This window comes from Miniopterus schreibersii (genome assembly GCF_964146895.1).
Source record: "Miniopterus schreibersii genome assembly, chromosome: 1".
NCBI classification, from domain to species: Eukaryota; Metazoa; Chordata; class Mammalia; order Chiroptera; family Miniopteridae; genus Miniopterus; species Miniopterus schreibersii.
In genome coordinates this window covers 146453346-146470330 of record NC_138101.1, presented here as the reverse complement: position 1 = coordinate 146470330, position 16985 = coordinate 146453346, and the positions used below count along the sequence as shown (strand labels likewise).

At 43.0% G+C, this 16985-nt stretch overlaps 1 protein-coding gene across 1 annotated transcript; it reads left to right on the top strand.

Annotated features, from left to right (window-relative positions):
* Positions 1-242: 242 nt before the first annotated feature.
* On the top strand, positions 243-16365 carry GATM (glycine amidinotransferase). The gene is made up of 9 exons (XM_081131917.1): positions 243-614; positions 2040-2258; positions 8445-8640; positions 9407-9597; positions 10530-10667; positions 10808-10972; positions 12466-12529; positions 13205-13321; positions 15313-16365. Exons 1-9 carry the CDS (start codon positions 546-548, stop codon positions 15423-15425), a joined length of 1272 nt encoding a protein of 423 aa, XP_080988043.1. The 5' UTR covers positions 243-545; the 3' UTR covers positions 15426-16365.
* The last annotated feature ends 620 nt before the right edge of the window (positions 16366-16985 follow it).

Below are 16985 nucleotides of genomic sequence, written 5' to 3'. Positions count from 1 at the left end.
CTCCCGGTGCTCCCTCCGCAGCCACCTAACCTGTCGGTGGTTTCGTTCACAGCAGTACGAGGGAACTGGGTCAGTGCGCACCGATGAAGTTAGACGCGTGACTGTACTCAGTCTGGCATGCTTAAAGTCACAGACGTGAACTTAAAACAGTAGCTGTATATACTGTTGCGTTGACTTGGTCGGAAGTCGCGGCCCCCTCCCCTCCCCTGGGACACTCGCGGGCCTCCCTGGGTGCAGCCGGCGGCGCTCCTGAGCGCAGCGCGAGCCCGCGGGCTGGTCGCCCGCCTGCCGGCCTCAAAAAGGGCAGGCGGGGGGCGCTGGACCCTGCGCCCCGGGCAGTCCCTGGCCTCTCCTGATTCCGGAGGCCCCGCCACCTGTTCCCAGCAGCCAATGGGCGAGAAGGGGGCGGCCGGAGCGGGGCGAGGCTACTAAAGGCCGCGGGCCGCGCGCCCCGACACCCAGCTGCGGGCGCGCTCTCGGGACGCCGGGCGGACGCGGCGCGGCGCAGGGACCATTCGGCTCGCGGACCAGGCGGGCGCGGCGCGATGCTGCGGGTGCGGTGTCTGCGCGGCGGGAGCCGCGGCGCGGAGGCGGTGCACTACATCGGGTCTCGGGTGCGTGCGCCCCCGGCCTCGCTCCCTCGCTTTTTCCCCAACCAGCATTACAAGATCTGGTCCCTTCTGGCCCCCCCCCCCTTGGAAGCGCGGCTTCAGGAGGCTTTGCTGGCAGCGGGGAGCTTGGCGGTGTCCCCGGGGACAGGGGGCATTCATTGGGGTCCCGCCCCGTGGGCACATTAGGTCTCTGCGCGCCCTCCGCGCAGGGGACGCCGCCCTCCCCAGCCGGACCCCCTGCGCTCCTCGGGGGTGGAGGCCCAGAGTGAGGGATGGGGCGGCACCTAATACCTCTTAGTAAAAAGGTGTTGTTATTCGGGTTCGTTGCCTTCGGGGGTCCTAGAGTTGGGCATGCGTGTGGGGTGGGCGGGAGGAGAGGCAAAGTGGGGGTTGAGGGCCGAGGGCGAGCGAGCAGGCCCACTCCAAGGGTCACACCGAGCCCTGAGTCGCGACGAGAAGTTGGAGCGAGTTCAGTCCGCCCGGCCCGCGCGCCCGCCGCTGCCCTGGTGTGTGAGTGCGCGCGGCTGACCCTCCCCAGCTCCTCAAACCCGAATATCAAGGCAGTTTGGCTGCCCCCCGTCACCCCCTACCCCAGCGATTGCTTCTAGAACAGCTGCCGCGCTCCTTGCTTCGGTCCCCCCACGGCTCCCCCTCGCGCCCTTCCTAAGGCTTTAACAGAGTGGGACGGCGGTTTGGGGCTCGAGGTTTGCCCTGTGGATGAGGGACTCTCCCTGCTCTTGATTTCTACAGGCCCTGCATTTTCAAAAGGCCTCTTGTGACCTTCTGAGATCTGCTTTCTAGCTGTTCCATGTGTGCCTGGGCGGATCCCTGTCCTGGCCAGGGGGGCCTGGGCCGTCCCTAAACCAGAGGAGATGGCAGGCGCTTGGTCATTTTCAGAATCCAAGTGCCAAAGAATGTGAAATGTGTGTCAGCAATGGAAAAAATGTGGTTTGAAACAGATTGTTTTGAAAGATAAAGCCCTTTACGTATTTTCACTTGTGGGGGAGAAAAAGGTCTCATCTTTGACACTGAGAAGGGAAGGAGACTCCCTCCTCCCAGCTGGCCTTGGCAGGGAGACAGGGGGCAGCTTTCTGCGGCTTTCTGGGGAGAGGGGGCCCAGCATCCGCAGATGAGCTGCTTAGTTTGATTAAAGCTTGATCGCAGAAAACCATTCTGAGATATAATTGGGGTGTACGGTGGTCGGGACAGAATCCTCTGAGGGGTTTTAGAGAGTTACACCGGTTAACATAACAGATAAGATAATGTGTAGGTAAACAGGGGGGCGAAACTCACCTGTAACCACCTGTAAACTAACACCTGGGCTTACACTCTCCAGAAAGTTTAAACGTCTCATCCCACCTCTCCTTCCCCTCCCCCAAGTGCTTACTGTACAGTACTTCACCATAATCTTTCCTTTTTTCTTGGAAGCTTGGACGAACCTTAACGGGATGGGTGCAGCGAACTTTCCAGAGCACCCAGGCAGCTGCGGCTTCCTCCCGGAATTCCTGTGCCGCCGAGGACAAGGCCACTGACCCCCTGCCCAAGGACTGCCCGGTCTCCTCCTACAATGAGTGGGACCCCTTAGAGGAAGTGATAGTGGGCAGAGCGGAAAACGCCTGTGTCCCACCATTCACGGTGGAGGTGAAGGTAAGGAAGGGTGTTGTCGTGTCTGAAGCGGGGTCACGCCTCACCTTCGGCAGCCTGGCTCCCGCTCCCGCTCCCGCTCCCCTAACTGCAGTTTCGGGCATTCCTGTGTACTCAGGCTAAAACACGAAAGAATCATCTTTGGTTTCCATGTCAGCCACACCCTCCTCGTACATTCTCCAAGATCTAACAAGCCCTTTGTCAAAACGAACCTTGCGTCCACCCCTGTGCTGCTGGCTCAGGTCAGGTGGTCATCTCCTGCCTGGACTGTTGCCGTTAACTCCTAACGGATCCCCTTCCCCCATTTGCTCTTTTTTTTAAACCAAAATTCAGTCATGTTCCTCATGCTGGTCTTACTCATCCCCCGTGTATTTTCTACCTCTTCGCTTAGGATCAGGTCCTCATGGTATTCAAGGTCCTTCACAATCTGGCTCTTGTCTGCCTTTCCAGGACTCCCCGTTTCACTCACTGACTCATCTTAGAGATGTGTTCGTATGGCAGGTTAGCAGATGTGCCTTCCTATTGGGTCTCTCTCACCTGTAATATTCCACTCTGGTTTCCAGCAGACTTTTAAAGATAACCATATAAGCAGCCAAACCAGCCTACTCACGAATGCCCTAACAAGCCTCACGCCTTCGCTCCCACCTAGGTCTCTTCCACGCTTCTTCCAGCACCCCTCTTACTACCACCTAGCTCCAGTGGCACCTTCCACAAAGCTTAGGATTTCCCTGTAACAAGTAATACCTCCCTTTTAAAAAACTCCTAGTGTTCTTCATCTGTGATATTCTATGGCCAGGGCCTCCGTGGTTTGATGTTCAGGTTACATACGGCATAAAGGTCCCATATCTGAGGGAGTGCCATCTACGCTGTAGACACAGCCTGTGCTCCCATTAATCATGGGTTACAAATATATCTGCAGTGTATTTAAGTTCTTCCTGAGTATTGACATTTGTATTTGTAATGTGGGTTGAGGAAATAAGTTGTTTTACACCGTTGTCGTCATCATCAGAAGTGCTGCCTATAGCCGGGCCGGCGTGGCTCAGCGGTTGAGCATCAACCTGTGATCCAGGAGATCAAGGTTCGATTCCCGGTCAGGGCACAGGCCCAGGCTGCGGGCTCGATCCCCAGTAGGTGGCGTGCAGGAGGCAGCTGATCATTGACTCATCATTGATGTTTCTATCTCTCTCTCTCTCCCTTTCTCCTTTCCTCCCTCTCAAATCAATAAAGATATATTTTTAAAAAAAGAAAAGAAAGAAATGTTGCCTACATTGTACCAGGCCCCCAAAGGTATTAGCAGAAAATAACTTATATTTGGAGAGATACTATGTTCACATAGAAATGAAGACTAATACTAAGTATCTTAGGCCAACCAACTGGCAAGGCAGTTGGACTGAAGTTGCCGGAGAGCTAAAGAAAAAACAATGACCAGGTACTGGATAGCTGGAAAGAAAATGATTCTTGACTTAGACCTTGAAGTCAGAGTAATAGAAAAAGTAATAACTTCTAATTGTTCTGAAACTACTTGTGGTTCTGATGTTTGAAAAAGATTTTAAATATGTTAGGGTTTTGTTTCCCATTGATTTCAGAGGGAGGAAGGGAGAGGGAGAGAGAGCCATTGATTGGCTGCCTCTGCATGCCCCCTACTGGGGATCACGCCGGAAACCCCGGCATGTGCCCTGACCGGAATCGAACCTTCTGGTTTATAGGTTGACACTCAACCACTGAGCCATGCCGGCAGGGTTGATACTTGAAATTTGATGAACAGATTAATTTATATACCGTCTGCATGTTTTAATTTTTTTTTTAATTCTCACCTGAGGACATTTTTCATTGATTTTTAGAGAGAGGGGAAGGGCGGGAGGGAGAGAGAGAGGTGGGGGGGGGGAGAGAGCACCAGCGAAAAGCATCAGCGTGAGGAACACTGATCAGTTGCCTCTCCCATGGGCCTGGACCTGGGCCGGGGGATTGAACCTGAAACCTAGGCATCTGCCCTCACCGGGAATTGAACCCATGACCTTTCAGTGTACAGAATGACGCTCCTACCAACTGAGCCACACCGGCCAGGGCCACATGTTTTAAAAGGCATGATCTTTTTAAAGTCTTTTCTTGGAAAGATGTCCCATCCCCTAACCATTTTAATTAAGTGAAATTAAATTTCAGTTTCAGGCATTAGTTTATCCTTCTACTTGTCTTTAAAATTATTGATACTGTGTGATCTTATGTAATCAGAATTCTCAGACATTATTTTGAGTTTTATGTCACTTGATTTATAACTTTGAACTTCGTAATTTCATGGGACTGTGGGAAGTGAACCAGGCTGAACTCGGGAGACAGGATTGAATTGGGTATTTGATAAAAGCCTGATAACTAGTCTCAGTGAATCAGCTGTTTGACCTTGTGCAAGTTTACACAAAATTTCTGGGCCTCCGTAAAATCAAGATATTAAGAAGCTTGCTACCTACCTAACACAATTAAATCTGAAGGTAAAAGGTTACATGTTGAGTATTTTAAAGGACAAAGCCATAACTCATTGTAGTTGTATGGATCCAGTTTGCTAATTATATTACGAAAGTAGATTGGGGGGTAATGGCTATAGATAGTAGTAGCATTAGCAGTACTGGTTTCATTTCTTTGCCTGGATATTTCTGCTTTATGCCACGTACTAAAAAATAGGTATTGAGGGAGAGGAAAGCAAGCCTAAGACATTCATGACCCCTGGGGGCAGGGCCTTACCTTTTAATTGGAGGAAAATGACACAGATGTATTAATCAGCTGTGGGGACAATGAAAGATAAAACAATGTAGTGAACAGTTTACATGCAATTAGAGCTTAAGACGCGTGGGAAGATATAAGTGCTAGAGAAACTTTAGGGGAGTGAGGAACATTGTTGTCAGGAAGCACAATTTTTAAAAGCTATATGGCTTTTTAATTCTGCAAAACATAATGAATACTTTCCACCAAATATGTGCTTTTTGTTTTGCTTTTGTCTTTTTTTATAAAGCCCTTGGTAAAGGACGTTTTATGAAATTCAAAATCAATCAAAATTAATGTAATAGGTTTGCACCTGGATAATTAAGAAATTTCTATTGAGATTTCCTATTGATCCTTTCAAAGATCGTTTTAAAATCCACTTGGCCACCGTGCTGAAAGATTTTAGGCTCTGAAAGACTACAGAGTTTCTAGGAATGCAGCCACATCTCTATAATCTTATTAAAAACAGTATTTTAGTGTGTGTGGTTTTTTTTATCTTGCAGACACTTGGTAAATGATTGCTAACTCATTTAGCAGGGTTATAAAGGAAGTGTAAATCGTTTCCAGCTATCTCTTGGAAAATGTAATGTACCCTGATCACTTGGACTTTGTCCAACCTTAGCCACTTGTTCAAACAACTTTTTTCTCCCCGGGGAAGTTTACTTTATGTAGGCAAGCTTCGCTCGGCACAAATAGTGACACAGGCTACCCCGGAATGTGCCTGGCGAGGCGACAGGCTGTGCACCTGCCATGACCCAGTGTTAACTTTTCAAAGGCTTCTTGTCCCGCAGTGGATTATAAAAGATGTGCCTGGCATGAGAAGGAGGAAGCGGTGAATGGGTGCAGTACCGGGATGTGTCTGAGAGGAATATAAAGAGTCATTATTACCCTCTGCTGTGGTTGCTGCTGCAGGACCTCCTAGGCGTAGAAAACCGTGGAGTGCTTTTGTTTTGTTTTTTTAAGAGTAGATTGATCTTAAAAAGTACATGGCTACATGGAACAGACTGGCGGGTGCCAAAGGGGAGGAGGGGAGGGTGACTGGATAAAGAAGGTAGAAGGATTAGCTAAAGAATATATTTATATACCAATGAACATGGACAGCAGTGCAGTGAAGGCCAAGGGAGGGGGGAGACAGGGTGGGTGGAGGTGGGCAAAGCGGGGAAAATGGGGGGCATCTGCAACAGTGTCAACATTAAAAAGTTTTTTTCCCATTGCTTTTTCAGAAAGAGTGGAAGGAGGAGAGAGAGAGAGGAACATGGATGTGAGAGAGACACATCGAGTGGTTGCCTCCCACTCGAGCCCCGACTGGGGCCGAGCCTGCCACCGAGGTACGTGCCTTTGGCTGGAATCAAACCCAGGACCCTTTGGTCCGCGGGCCGATGCTCTAACCACTGAGCCAAACTGGCAAGGGCAGCATTAAAAATTTTTCATAAAAAACAGAAGTACTAAAAATTTTAATATTGATAACATTTTTCATGGGCCAGATATTGAGTCTGTTGTTTGCCTATTGATCTTCAAAAGTAAAGCAACTAACTAATAATTTAGACAGGGGTTGGCAAACTTTTCTATATAGGATCAGATAATAAATATTTCATACTTTGCAGATCATAGGTCTCTGTCGCAACTACTCAACTGTCAACTCTGCCATTGTAGTGCAGAACAACCATGGACAGTACGTAAATGAATGTGTCTCTGTTCCCTTAAAGCTTTATCTACAAAAACAGGCAGAGAGGGCAGATTTAGCCCATGGACTTTAGTTTGCCAGCCTCTGTTTTAGAGCTTCACTGGCATTCTTTGTGTTTGCTAAAGACCTGTTTTTCAGATTCTTTCAGAGAGAGGAAGGGAGAGGGAGAGATAGAAACATCAATTCATTGATGACAGAGAATCGTCAATGGACCACCTCTTGCACGCCCCCTACTGGGGATCGAGCCCAAAACCCCAGGCATGTGCCCTGACCAGGAATCAAACTGTGACCTCCTGGTTCATAGGTCGACACTCAACCTCTGAGCCACACTGGCCGGGCTGTTTTTCAGCTCCTTACCCCTTCTCCAGCAGGCTCAGCTCCAGCCTAACTGATGTGAACCTAGATACTGAACTAACAAGGGTCAGGTCTGCTTCCATATGTTCGATATTTATTAGGCTGAGGTGAAAATAGAACTATAGACAGAAAATCTGGAAAAGACATTATCTTTGACATTAAAGAGCTAGACATTTAGACTAACTATATTTCATTACTCAGTTTTCTCTTCCTGATAGCACTTACCGCTATCTGAAATTGTCTTATCTGACAGGATCAGGACTGGTAGTTGGTCATTTAATCAATGATATATGGAAATGTTTTTTAAATACCTGCTTTAAACATTTTTTTAAAACTTAAAATATATAAATGTACATTGTTTTGCCAACCTTTTGATGAAGGTCCAAGGCTTTTTCTTATTTGGATTTTCTGACTGGAATTCTGCTTCATCTGTCTTGGTAAATTATATCCATATGCATCACCTACATTTCCCAATGTATTTCTTTAAATTGACTGGGAACTTAGCCACACGCAAAACAATCCCAATAAAGAATCCTCTCAATTTTTATACTTTTGAAAATCGATATTGTACAGTTGTACCTATCCTAATTTAACAGTAATTTTTAGCAAATTAAGCTTTTTTAAAAGCATTCGACTGTTTTCCATTCAGTTGTCTTTTAAAATGCATATAATCCTTGGTCACTTTATAAATGTTAAGCTTTTTTTAGCTACTAAAAAATGTGTGAATTTGTTTATTATATCACTTTCTTCTATGGCAAAAGGACCTGAAGCAATGCGAGCTTGAATGGCTTGGGGAGAGGAGAGGCGTGGTGGGGTGAGGCATGTCGGCAGGGCGGGTAGGAAGCACCGGAGGCAGACTTGCACTGCAGCCCAATTGTGCAAAGTGGTAATTCTGCTGGATGGGAAATCACTAATGGATTTTAAAGAGAAACAAAGCATATGTGAGAGTATGTCCCTAACCTTGAAGAGAGCGGCTCTCTATTTCCCTACAAAATATCTTTAAGTGATTTTCTAGATGGATAGCCCGTAGGTGTCCTTTTATTGTCTTACACCCTGTCATTTGTGCTCTTCTTTGATTTCATTGAGACTGTCTAACGGGACCACTTATGTCCTGTTTTGTCTACGAAGCGTGTACAAACTGGCCCAAGAGGGTTCCAAGCCAGTGTGAGGGCAGACATGCTGTGAATAGTATCAGACAAAAGAAACAAAAGGTCTTAAAACAGCAAGGGCATTTAGAACTTCCTCACTCAGCAAATACCGAGTGTCTTCCCAGGGACACTGCTCCGTCCTGGGGCTCGACGCTGGACAAGATGTGGCCTCAGTCTCTTTCCGTTAAGCTATACGAGTCACGGCTCACCACCCGCAAACCTATCGTGAGTCGTGTTTTCTTCTGCTTCTAGGCCAACACATATGAAAAGTACTGGCCGTTTTACCAGAAGCATGGAGGCCATTATTTTCCCAAAGATCATTTGAAAAAGGCTGTTGCTGAAATTGAAGAAATGTGCAATATTTTAAAAATGGAAGGAGTGACAGTGAGGAGGCCTGACCCCATTGACTGGTCGTTAAAGTATAAAACTCCTGATTTTGAGTCTACGGGTAAGTGATGTCAGATCCCTAAACTGCTAGTGTGTTAATTCTGAATTTCTTTCTTAATGTGTAAGGAGAAAACTCTGATTATTTCTCAGAGATTCCTTTGTTTTAATAATTCTTCAAAACTTTAAAGATTATTTAGGAACAGTTCGGTTCTTTTTGATATGATTAAGATGTACACGTTCAAAACTACATTGTAAATCTGGAATCTCCTTGAAAGAATCAGTTTTTCTTAACTTTATGGTAATTTTGTTACATAAGAACAGTGGATTCTATTTAATTTTCCTCAAGAATAGAAGTTAAGAGAGGAAAAGAAACATTCCCATTTTATTTTTAACCAACTCTGCTACAAGATTGCTCATGTGCCTGAGTTCAGTGTTCTGCTTTACAGTTCTAGAAGTGATCCTTGGCCCAGCTTTTATCTTGTGGCACTGATATATTCCCTGAACAACTCTGTTTCTGTGTAGGAAAAAAAAGAGCTTAGAAAAGGTGAAAACTTGGTGGTTCAGGACCTCTTTGACCAAGGACCCTACTGCTTCCATTTTTTTCTTTTGTCTTTTTTTTGTTTGGCTTCACCATCTTCACACAGAATTCATGTTAACAATCTAGTATTTATCATCCCATATTTTTTCCATTTGCATATAATTATACATTCACACATACAGATTTTCTGTACATTTCTTTAACCAAAAAATGGAATCGTAGTATGTAGACTTCTCTGTCTTGGCGATTAGCGTTACTGAGGCTGTCGCGGGTCTTTCTGGTCCGACAGGTTTATATGGTGCGATGCCTCGAGACATCCTGATAGTCGTGGGGAATGAGATTATCGAGGCTCCCATGGCCTGGCGCGCTCGCTTCTTTGAGTACCGCGCATACCGATCAATTATCAAAGATTACTTCCACCGCGGTGCCAAGTGGACCACGGCTCCTAAGCCCACAATGGCTGATGAGCTTTATGACCAGGTAAGTCCCTGACTACAGGTGCCCGTATTAGTAACTTTTCTAAATCATCCACAGAGAGTAAAATGGAGATTCTCTGACACCTTGAATTTGTTACGCATTTTTTGATAAAAAATAAGAGTAAATGATATTGTGATAATAACAGTAATAATGGCTGATACTTATTTGGTGCTTACCATATACCAGGTCTTGAGCTAAGTGTGTTATTTACATGCTTAGTCCTGTTTACACTTCACAATCACCCCATGAGGAAACAGTATCATGCTATTACAGGGAGCAGCAGAGTTTGCCTGAAGGCACACAGCTAGTCATTGGTGGAGAGAGAATTCACCAGACTCTATTCTCTTCTAGAAAAAAAATTTGGCCAAAGAATTTGGTCTACAGGCCAAATTCACAGTAAAAGAAAGTATATGTCCCTTATTAGGTCACTTACTATTTGATCATTTATAGAAAGAATTTAAAAAAAACAAAATTTCTTCTAGAGGTTTAAAGACAGAAATAAATAATAAGTTCATTCCACCACACCCAAAGAAATTTGGCAGGGGAAACATGGCATCTCATTTTATGGTAAGAGGTAGGCTCAGGACCAAATTCCTTTTCCAAAAGAACAGAATGACTTCATCCTGTTGACTTTCAATGTTGTAGGTAGTGACATAAATCAATGTATGGGGCCATGGGATATTTTCAGAATCATTCCTGCCTCTGTACCACTTGCTTCTAAGTATCAGGGAATTGCCGTTGTACCATTTTTTGTTGTTAGTTGGTTTTTTTGGTTTGGTCAGTATAGCCCAGCATCTTGCATGTTTTAGTCTAGAACAGGGTGGCAATATTTTGGGAAATGATGATGATAGACTAATTTTCTTAGTAATGAATGTCCTATAAATAATTTTCTCATGAACCAGTGCATTGTGTGTGTTCATTCTTGTTCCAATCAGGATTACCCCATTCATTCTGTAGAAGACAGACACAAATTGGCTGCTCAGGGAAAATTTGTGACGACTGAATTCGAGCCGTGCTTCGATGCTGCTGACTTCATTCGAGCTGGAAGAGATATTTTTGCACAGAGAAGCCAGGTTGATAAAGGCTGCCTCTGAAATTTCACACTTTAATATTGTATTTTTCAGTTTACAAATTCAGATATTTTCACCCTATTTTTAGTTTTCTGATCATAGAACCAAATCTTTATAGATTTATGTCTTCCTTTTGTTTTCAGGTTACAAACTACATGGGCATTGAATGGATGCGCAGGCATCTTGCTCCAGACTACAGAGTGCATATCCTCTCCTTTAAAGATCCCAATCCAATGCATATTGATGCCACCTTCAATATCATTGGACCTGGTCTTGTGCTTTCCAACCCGGACCGACCGTGTCACCAGGTAAGGAAGTTGTGAGGACTCTGGAAAAGTAACAGAGTGTAGCAGTTGAAGTCATTGCCGCTTTTAACTTTAAACACTTCCGTGATTCCTAATGGTTCCAAATGACAAATTCAGCAATGTTCAACATTATTATGACCAAATTGGATTGCTTATGTTATATTTACTACAAGAAGTCCGGCACTCGGACACATACAGTGTAGTGTCATCAGATTTTGGCTGCTTGCTGCTGTGAGAGCCTCGGGTTTGTGCCTATGTGTATGTTTCTATTGAACAGAGTGATATTACAGTAGTTCCCCTTCATCCACGGGGCATATGTCCCAAGATTCCCCCATGGATGCCTAAAAATATGGATAGTTCAAACTCTATTTATACTAAGTTTTTTCCTATACATACATACCTATGATAAAGTTTAATTTATAAATTAGGCACAGTAAGAAATTAACAACAATAATAATGAAATAGAACACTTATAACAATATACTGTAATAAAAGTTATGTGAATGTGGTCTCTCTCTCTCTCTCTCTTTCTCAAAATACCTGGAATTTCCCATTTAATATTTTTGGACCATGGTTGACCACGGGTAACTGAAACCTTGGAAAGCAAAACCATGGATAAGGGGGGCTGCTATATATCATAACTTGCAGCCGAGGTTCCAGTTGCAGCTGCACTGCAAACAAGATGATCCCTGCCTATCTGGGCAATGCCACTGCCCAGGGGCAATGGGTGTCTTCTTCCCTCTCTTGTGGGTCAGGCCTCCTTCCGCCAGCCCTACCCCAGAGGGAGGCTGGTCCTATGCTTCCTACTTCTGCTCCCCACTTCCAGTTGGGTGGTGAGCAATTTTGTTCTTTGTTAGGCTGTAGTACATGTTTTTAAAATCACTATTTTACCATATCACTCTTCATTTTATCCCATAAACTTAGATCCAATGACGAAGATTAATTATACATTTCATTTTAATATAATTTATTGCTGTGCTAAGTGAACATAGGGACGGCTGAGCTATAATAAATAGGTCCCTAAGGACAATTAGTGTTCTTTGGTAGTACAGCCCTAACATTGTCTTTATACCATGGTCATAGATACAAAGTGACGGACTATGAAGTGGATGGACTATGGTTTGACACAGTCACATTTTCTCATAACTAAATAGTTAGGAAACATTTTCTATTTCTTTAAAGAGGATTTCTCAAAAAAAAAGTGTCTGGTATTTTAAAATGTCTGAAACCTGAGAGAAGCACAAGAATATTTTTAAAAGTTTTAACATTTCTGTTACTTTTAAACTTTAATCTGGTGATCTGGGGATTTTATGTACATTTTAAATTAGGATTCAGACAAAATCATACAAATGGCTTGAAAATTTAATTTCTTTATATTGACAATTGAGAAGATAGATTCTCAAAAATAATTATTAATCATAAGGACTACCAGAGACCAAAAATGATGAGAATAGTATATATAGATTTATGCCTCTCGGGTTTTTTTGGTCTTGCAGATTGATCTTTTCAAGAAAGCAGGATGGACCATAGTTACTCCTCCAATACCAGTCATCCCAGATGGTAGGTTTACTTTTATATACCCTCAGACTAAAATGATTACTTCACTGACCAAGAATCTTTCACTTACAGACAGCAGCCCAAATTTTAGACATTTAGAGAAAACATTTCCCTAGTAAGGAGTGAATGGCACTTGGGACTATGGAGACTAGAACAAGACTGCACTTGTGTTCACAACCTCTCCTTCCATAGAAAATGAGAGTGAAAAGATGGGGGAAATCAGTATAAAATAACATCTTGTAAAGCAAGAAATGACTTTGTAAATAAAGTGAAATCCACATGTGTAATGAGTATAGCTTGATTCATAACATTTATAAATTGTCTTAAGATAAAAATTTTGCAGGGAAAGTGAACTCTGAAAATTGAACTGTCACTTTAATATTCTTCACTTTCAAATCCTTGCCTTAAACAAAAACGATAGCAGACTTGATTTAAAGTCGTTGCTACTTTTAGCCCAGCCGGGCGTGGCTCAGCGGTTAGAGCCTCCACCTGGCATCCAGGCAGTTGGGGTTAGATTCCTGGTCAGGGCACATGCCCGGGGTTGCTGGCTCGATAAATGACTCTCTCATCATTGATGTTTCTATCTCTCTCTCTCTCTCCCTCTCCTTTCCTCTCTCTGAAATCAATAAAGATATATTAATAAATAAATAAATAAATAAAAGTTGTGGCTACTTTTAGATCACCCGCTCTGGATGTCTTCCAAATGGCTTTCCATGAATGTCCTGATGCTCGATGAAAAGCGCGTTATGGTGGATGCCAATGAAGTCCCGATTCAAAAGATGTTTGAAAAGCTGGGTATGTACAATATATGAGGCATGTTGTCATGTATGAAGAACTGAGGAAATGACATGCTAGGTTTCATCTATGCTTTGTCTAATTCCTTTTCTGTTCCTTTTAGAGGTACCAACTTACTATTTTGTAGATGGACAATATTTTTGTTTTCAACAATCATAACCTCGAAAGGTTGGCAGTCCATCCCGGGCCCCTCAGTCACTCCCTTAGCAATAACTTCGCCCATCCTCTGTGACTTACATAACCTCCTGGTGCCCATGTGTGGAGAACTACCCCTTTGTAGTTGAGCATATACATTAGTCAGCCCTTCCTCAAACGAGAAATTGCCGAGCGTCCTTTAAAGGAATGTGTCGTTACATATTGTAAATGACACGAGGGTACCGACACGTAAGTGACTTAAATGTGTGATAAGCACAGTGAACAAAGTAATGAAATGCAATAGAGGATGTCAGTGAATCATTCAACTTTAGACTAAAGAGCAGAACTGATGTTCACTTGGGTTGGAGTTTGCTTATCCTGATATTCAAAATTTAGACCAGATATTCTAATACTAGGGAGGAAAGTGTCGAAAGAAAGGATTTGCATATAGCTGTTATATAGAGCGCAGAAGTATGTGTGTTGACCACTCCTAACATACGTGACGTATCCTGGGTGTCAAATAAAGCCAGGTAAGTAAACTTGTTGTAATTGAGTCATGTTTTTATTTATTTCAGGTGTACTACCCAGAAAAAAATTACTTGCCCCTTTCACACATCCCTTCTTAAAGCAGCATTAGTATGAAAGGATTCGCCTGTCAGAGTCAGGTTGAGCCCAGTCTAATGATTTAACCCCGAATGTTACTCCACTTCTTTCCCTGGCTTTCATTAGGTAACCCAATTGCTCGGGTTCAGTTTCTTCAGCCAGTACAACTTTATTGTTTCTCAACTTAAAATATTATCGAGTACCAAAGATCTGATTTATCATTTTATTTGTAAAAAAGTCTCTTTAGACCCAGGGAACTTGTTAAAGCAAACCTTTTCAAGTAACTGAATTCTCTCCAACTCAGGATTAATATGGATCTAGCAGTCTGAATAGGACAGATTCATCTGTCTATCAGGAAATAATGCTTGCATTTGAAAGCTCATCCCTTATCCCAAGCCCACTCCTTACCTCTGTCCCACCTCCTCTTACTCTTCAGAGCCCTGCTCAGTCTCACTTTCTCAGGTAAGTCTTTCCAGATGACTCCTGCCGCCTTCCCCTCCCTGACGATACCAATGGAACCTTTAGTGACTCTATAGCTTATCTTTCTCCTCAAAATAATGGGTTCTTGAGGGAGGAGAACAGATTTTCTTTTTAAAACCCCATTATGCCAACCACAACGGATTCTTCCTAAATACCACTGGTTGATTGGGCATCTCGTGGCCAAGTCAACACAAGTGGTACCAGATTACACTAATTAATTGTCTCAGTAGCTTCAGTACCAGTATGACCATACAACCCAGATATTAAAATATGAGCTCTGTTCCGTTGTTTCCTTAAGGTGGCCTGGTAACGTTAATTCTATCAGATCAACTTTGCTTGTATGTGAGTAAGTACAGTCAACCTTTCAGGTGGGGAAAATTATACTTTTCCTACTCAGTGGACACGATGAAATTAGAAACAGTCTGACGACATAGTTAAAGCATAATTCTAAACGGCCTTGACAGTTTAGTGCTTGATCGTTTTGAACATTTGACAGACGAGTGCGCTCATCCTGCCTATTGGCTTGTGGATAGTCAGTGGCACAAAATAGACTTCAGGGTCTCTGCTGACTTTTTGGTGAATGTTTTATATCAGAAGTGGAACAGAGCAGATGAAATATAACTGGTGAGGATAATATTGAAAGACTCCCCTGGGTTGGGTGTAGACTTAAGGATCAGAACCACAGGATTCCCGCCCGTCTTTAGGCTCACTTTCTGTAGGAGCATCTTCATGTGGGCCCATCTAACTGGCCACATCTCTCTCATTCGATGCAGGTATCAGTACCATTAAGGTTAACATTCGTAGCGCCAATTCCCTGGGAGGAGGCTTCCACTGCTGGACCTGCGATGTCCGGCGCCGAGGCACCCTACAGTCCTACTTTGACTGACCACGCCTGACGGGGCTTGTGGCTTGGCCTCAAGCAAACCTGGGAAGCCCTAGGAAGCATAGGGACAGAGTTCAACCTCCTGCTTTAAGAAGTGCATGAACTGTAGTGCTTTAAACAATCATATCCTTAACAGGGGTCTTAAGCCTGGTTTATTTTTATTCCTTTTCTTTGTTACAAGGAAAATAACTTGTGCTAGGTCTTACTCTCTACTCCTAAACTTATTTGCTGTTTGGTTTCAAGCATAAAAATTTGGTGAATGTGTACCAAGACAGAAATTAGTCCTTCAAGTAACTTGGCCACTAATATTTAACCATCTACCTCTGTTTTTAATTTTCTTTCCAAAAGGCAGCTTGAACTGTTGGTCCTAATCTTTTTTTTTTTTTTTTTACTTTTTGCTACAATTGTGAATGTTTGTATTACTTCTTTCTTTCTGAGTGAAAGATTTAGAAATCTTAAGTAGAACCAGATAATTGTCTCTTTTTCTAATAATGAGTTTCAGTAATTTTTATTTTTTGTTTAAAAAACTAACCTAGACTATACAAACATGTACGTAAATTTTCCATGAAGGTTTCTAATATTCTCATCTCAACAGTGGTGATGTTTGCTACTAAAAACCTTTTCATACAGCTTACCTCATTTCAAGTGATTTATTTTAATCTCTTTTTCTTCTCTAAATTTTTACAGAACTATTTAGTGCAATAGGATATAACTATCAGTTCCCATCTCTAAATTTTGATATTCAGTATCAAATGGATACATTGCATCTTTGGTAACCTAAGATTTGTTTACAGATGTGCAAATTATTTAAAGTTCAGGCTTTAAAAGCATTAAAAAAACTAACAGGTAAATCCTACATGTGATGTGAAATAATTTTAAATGTTGAATACTGTACGTGTATTTTTATTCTAATAAAGTTTTGTGTTACAGAATGGACTCTATTAAGTTTGGTGTCAGCCTAATTATTTTGAGCATAAGTAAATGACAGGATATAACTCTTGGGACAGAATTCTAATGCTCTGAGATAATCAGTATATCCATCCCTAGTAGATAAAAATTTAAACCTGATTCTTGTATTCAGAAGTGTTTAACAGAGTCCAATTTTGTTCATTAATTTACTCATTCAAAAATATCTGAATGTCTTCTGAATATAAGGGACTCATCCTAGGCCCCAGAAAAGAAAAAAAAAAAGAGTCTCTGTTCAAGATGCTAAATGTTTTGACTCATGAAAAATCTGGGTGGCGGGGGCTAGATTTCGTCCTTGCCAACACCTTTAGCTCCTGTGGGTCCTGGTGTCCTTTTCATCCATGACAGAAACACCCGTCAGTCCTAACTTGAACTGACTCCTGCTTTAAAAAGTCTATGCAATCTTGTGGATTGGTGCACACTTGGGGTATATATTCCCATGCCAAAATGCTACTTCGCGATTGTATTATTCACCCCTCCACATTCCGCTCAGTGCCTATGCCAAACCTTCGCTATGCTCTCTTACCTGATCATATTATTTCATTTTTCACTGAGAAAATGGAGGCCATCACATGTCAGTTCCCTCAGCTTTTCTGT

What these genes read in the sequence shown, in the direction of transcription:
- GATM (XM_081131917.1), top strand. Translation starts at nt 546, where the DNA reads ATGCTGCGGGTGCGGTGTCTGCGCGGCGGGAGCCGCGGCGCGGAGGCG. An exon ending in CTGATGAGCTTTATGACCAG is followed by an intron (nt 9,598 to 10,529) that starts GTAAGTCCCTGA and finishes TGTTCCAATCAG; the next exon opens with GATTACCCCATTCATTCTGT. An exon ending in CGGACCGACCGTGTCACCAG is followed by an intron (nt 10,973 to 12,465) that starts GTAAGGAAGTTG and finishes TTGGTCTTGCAG; the next exon opens with ATTGATCTTTTCAAGAAAGC.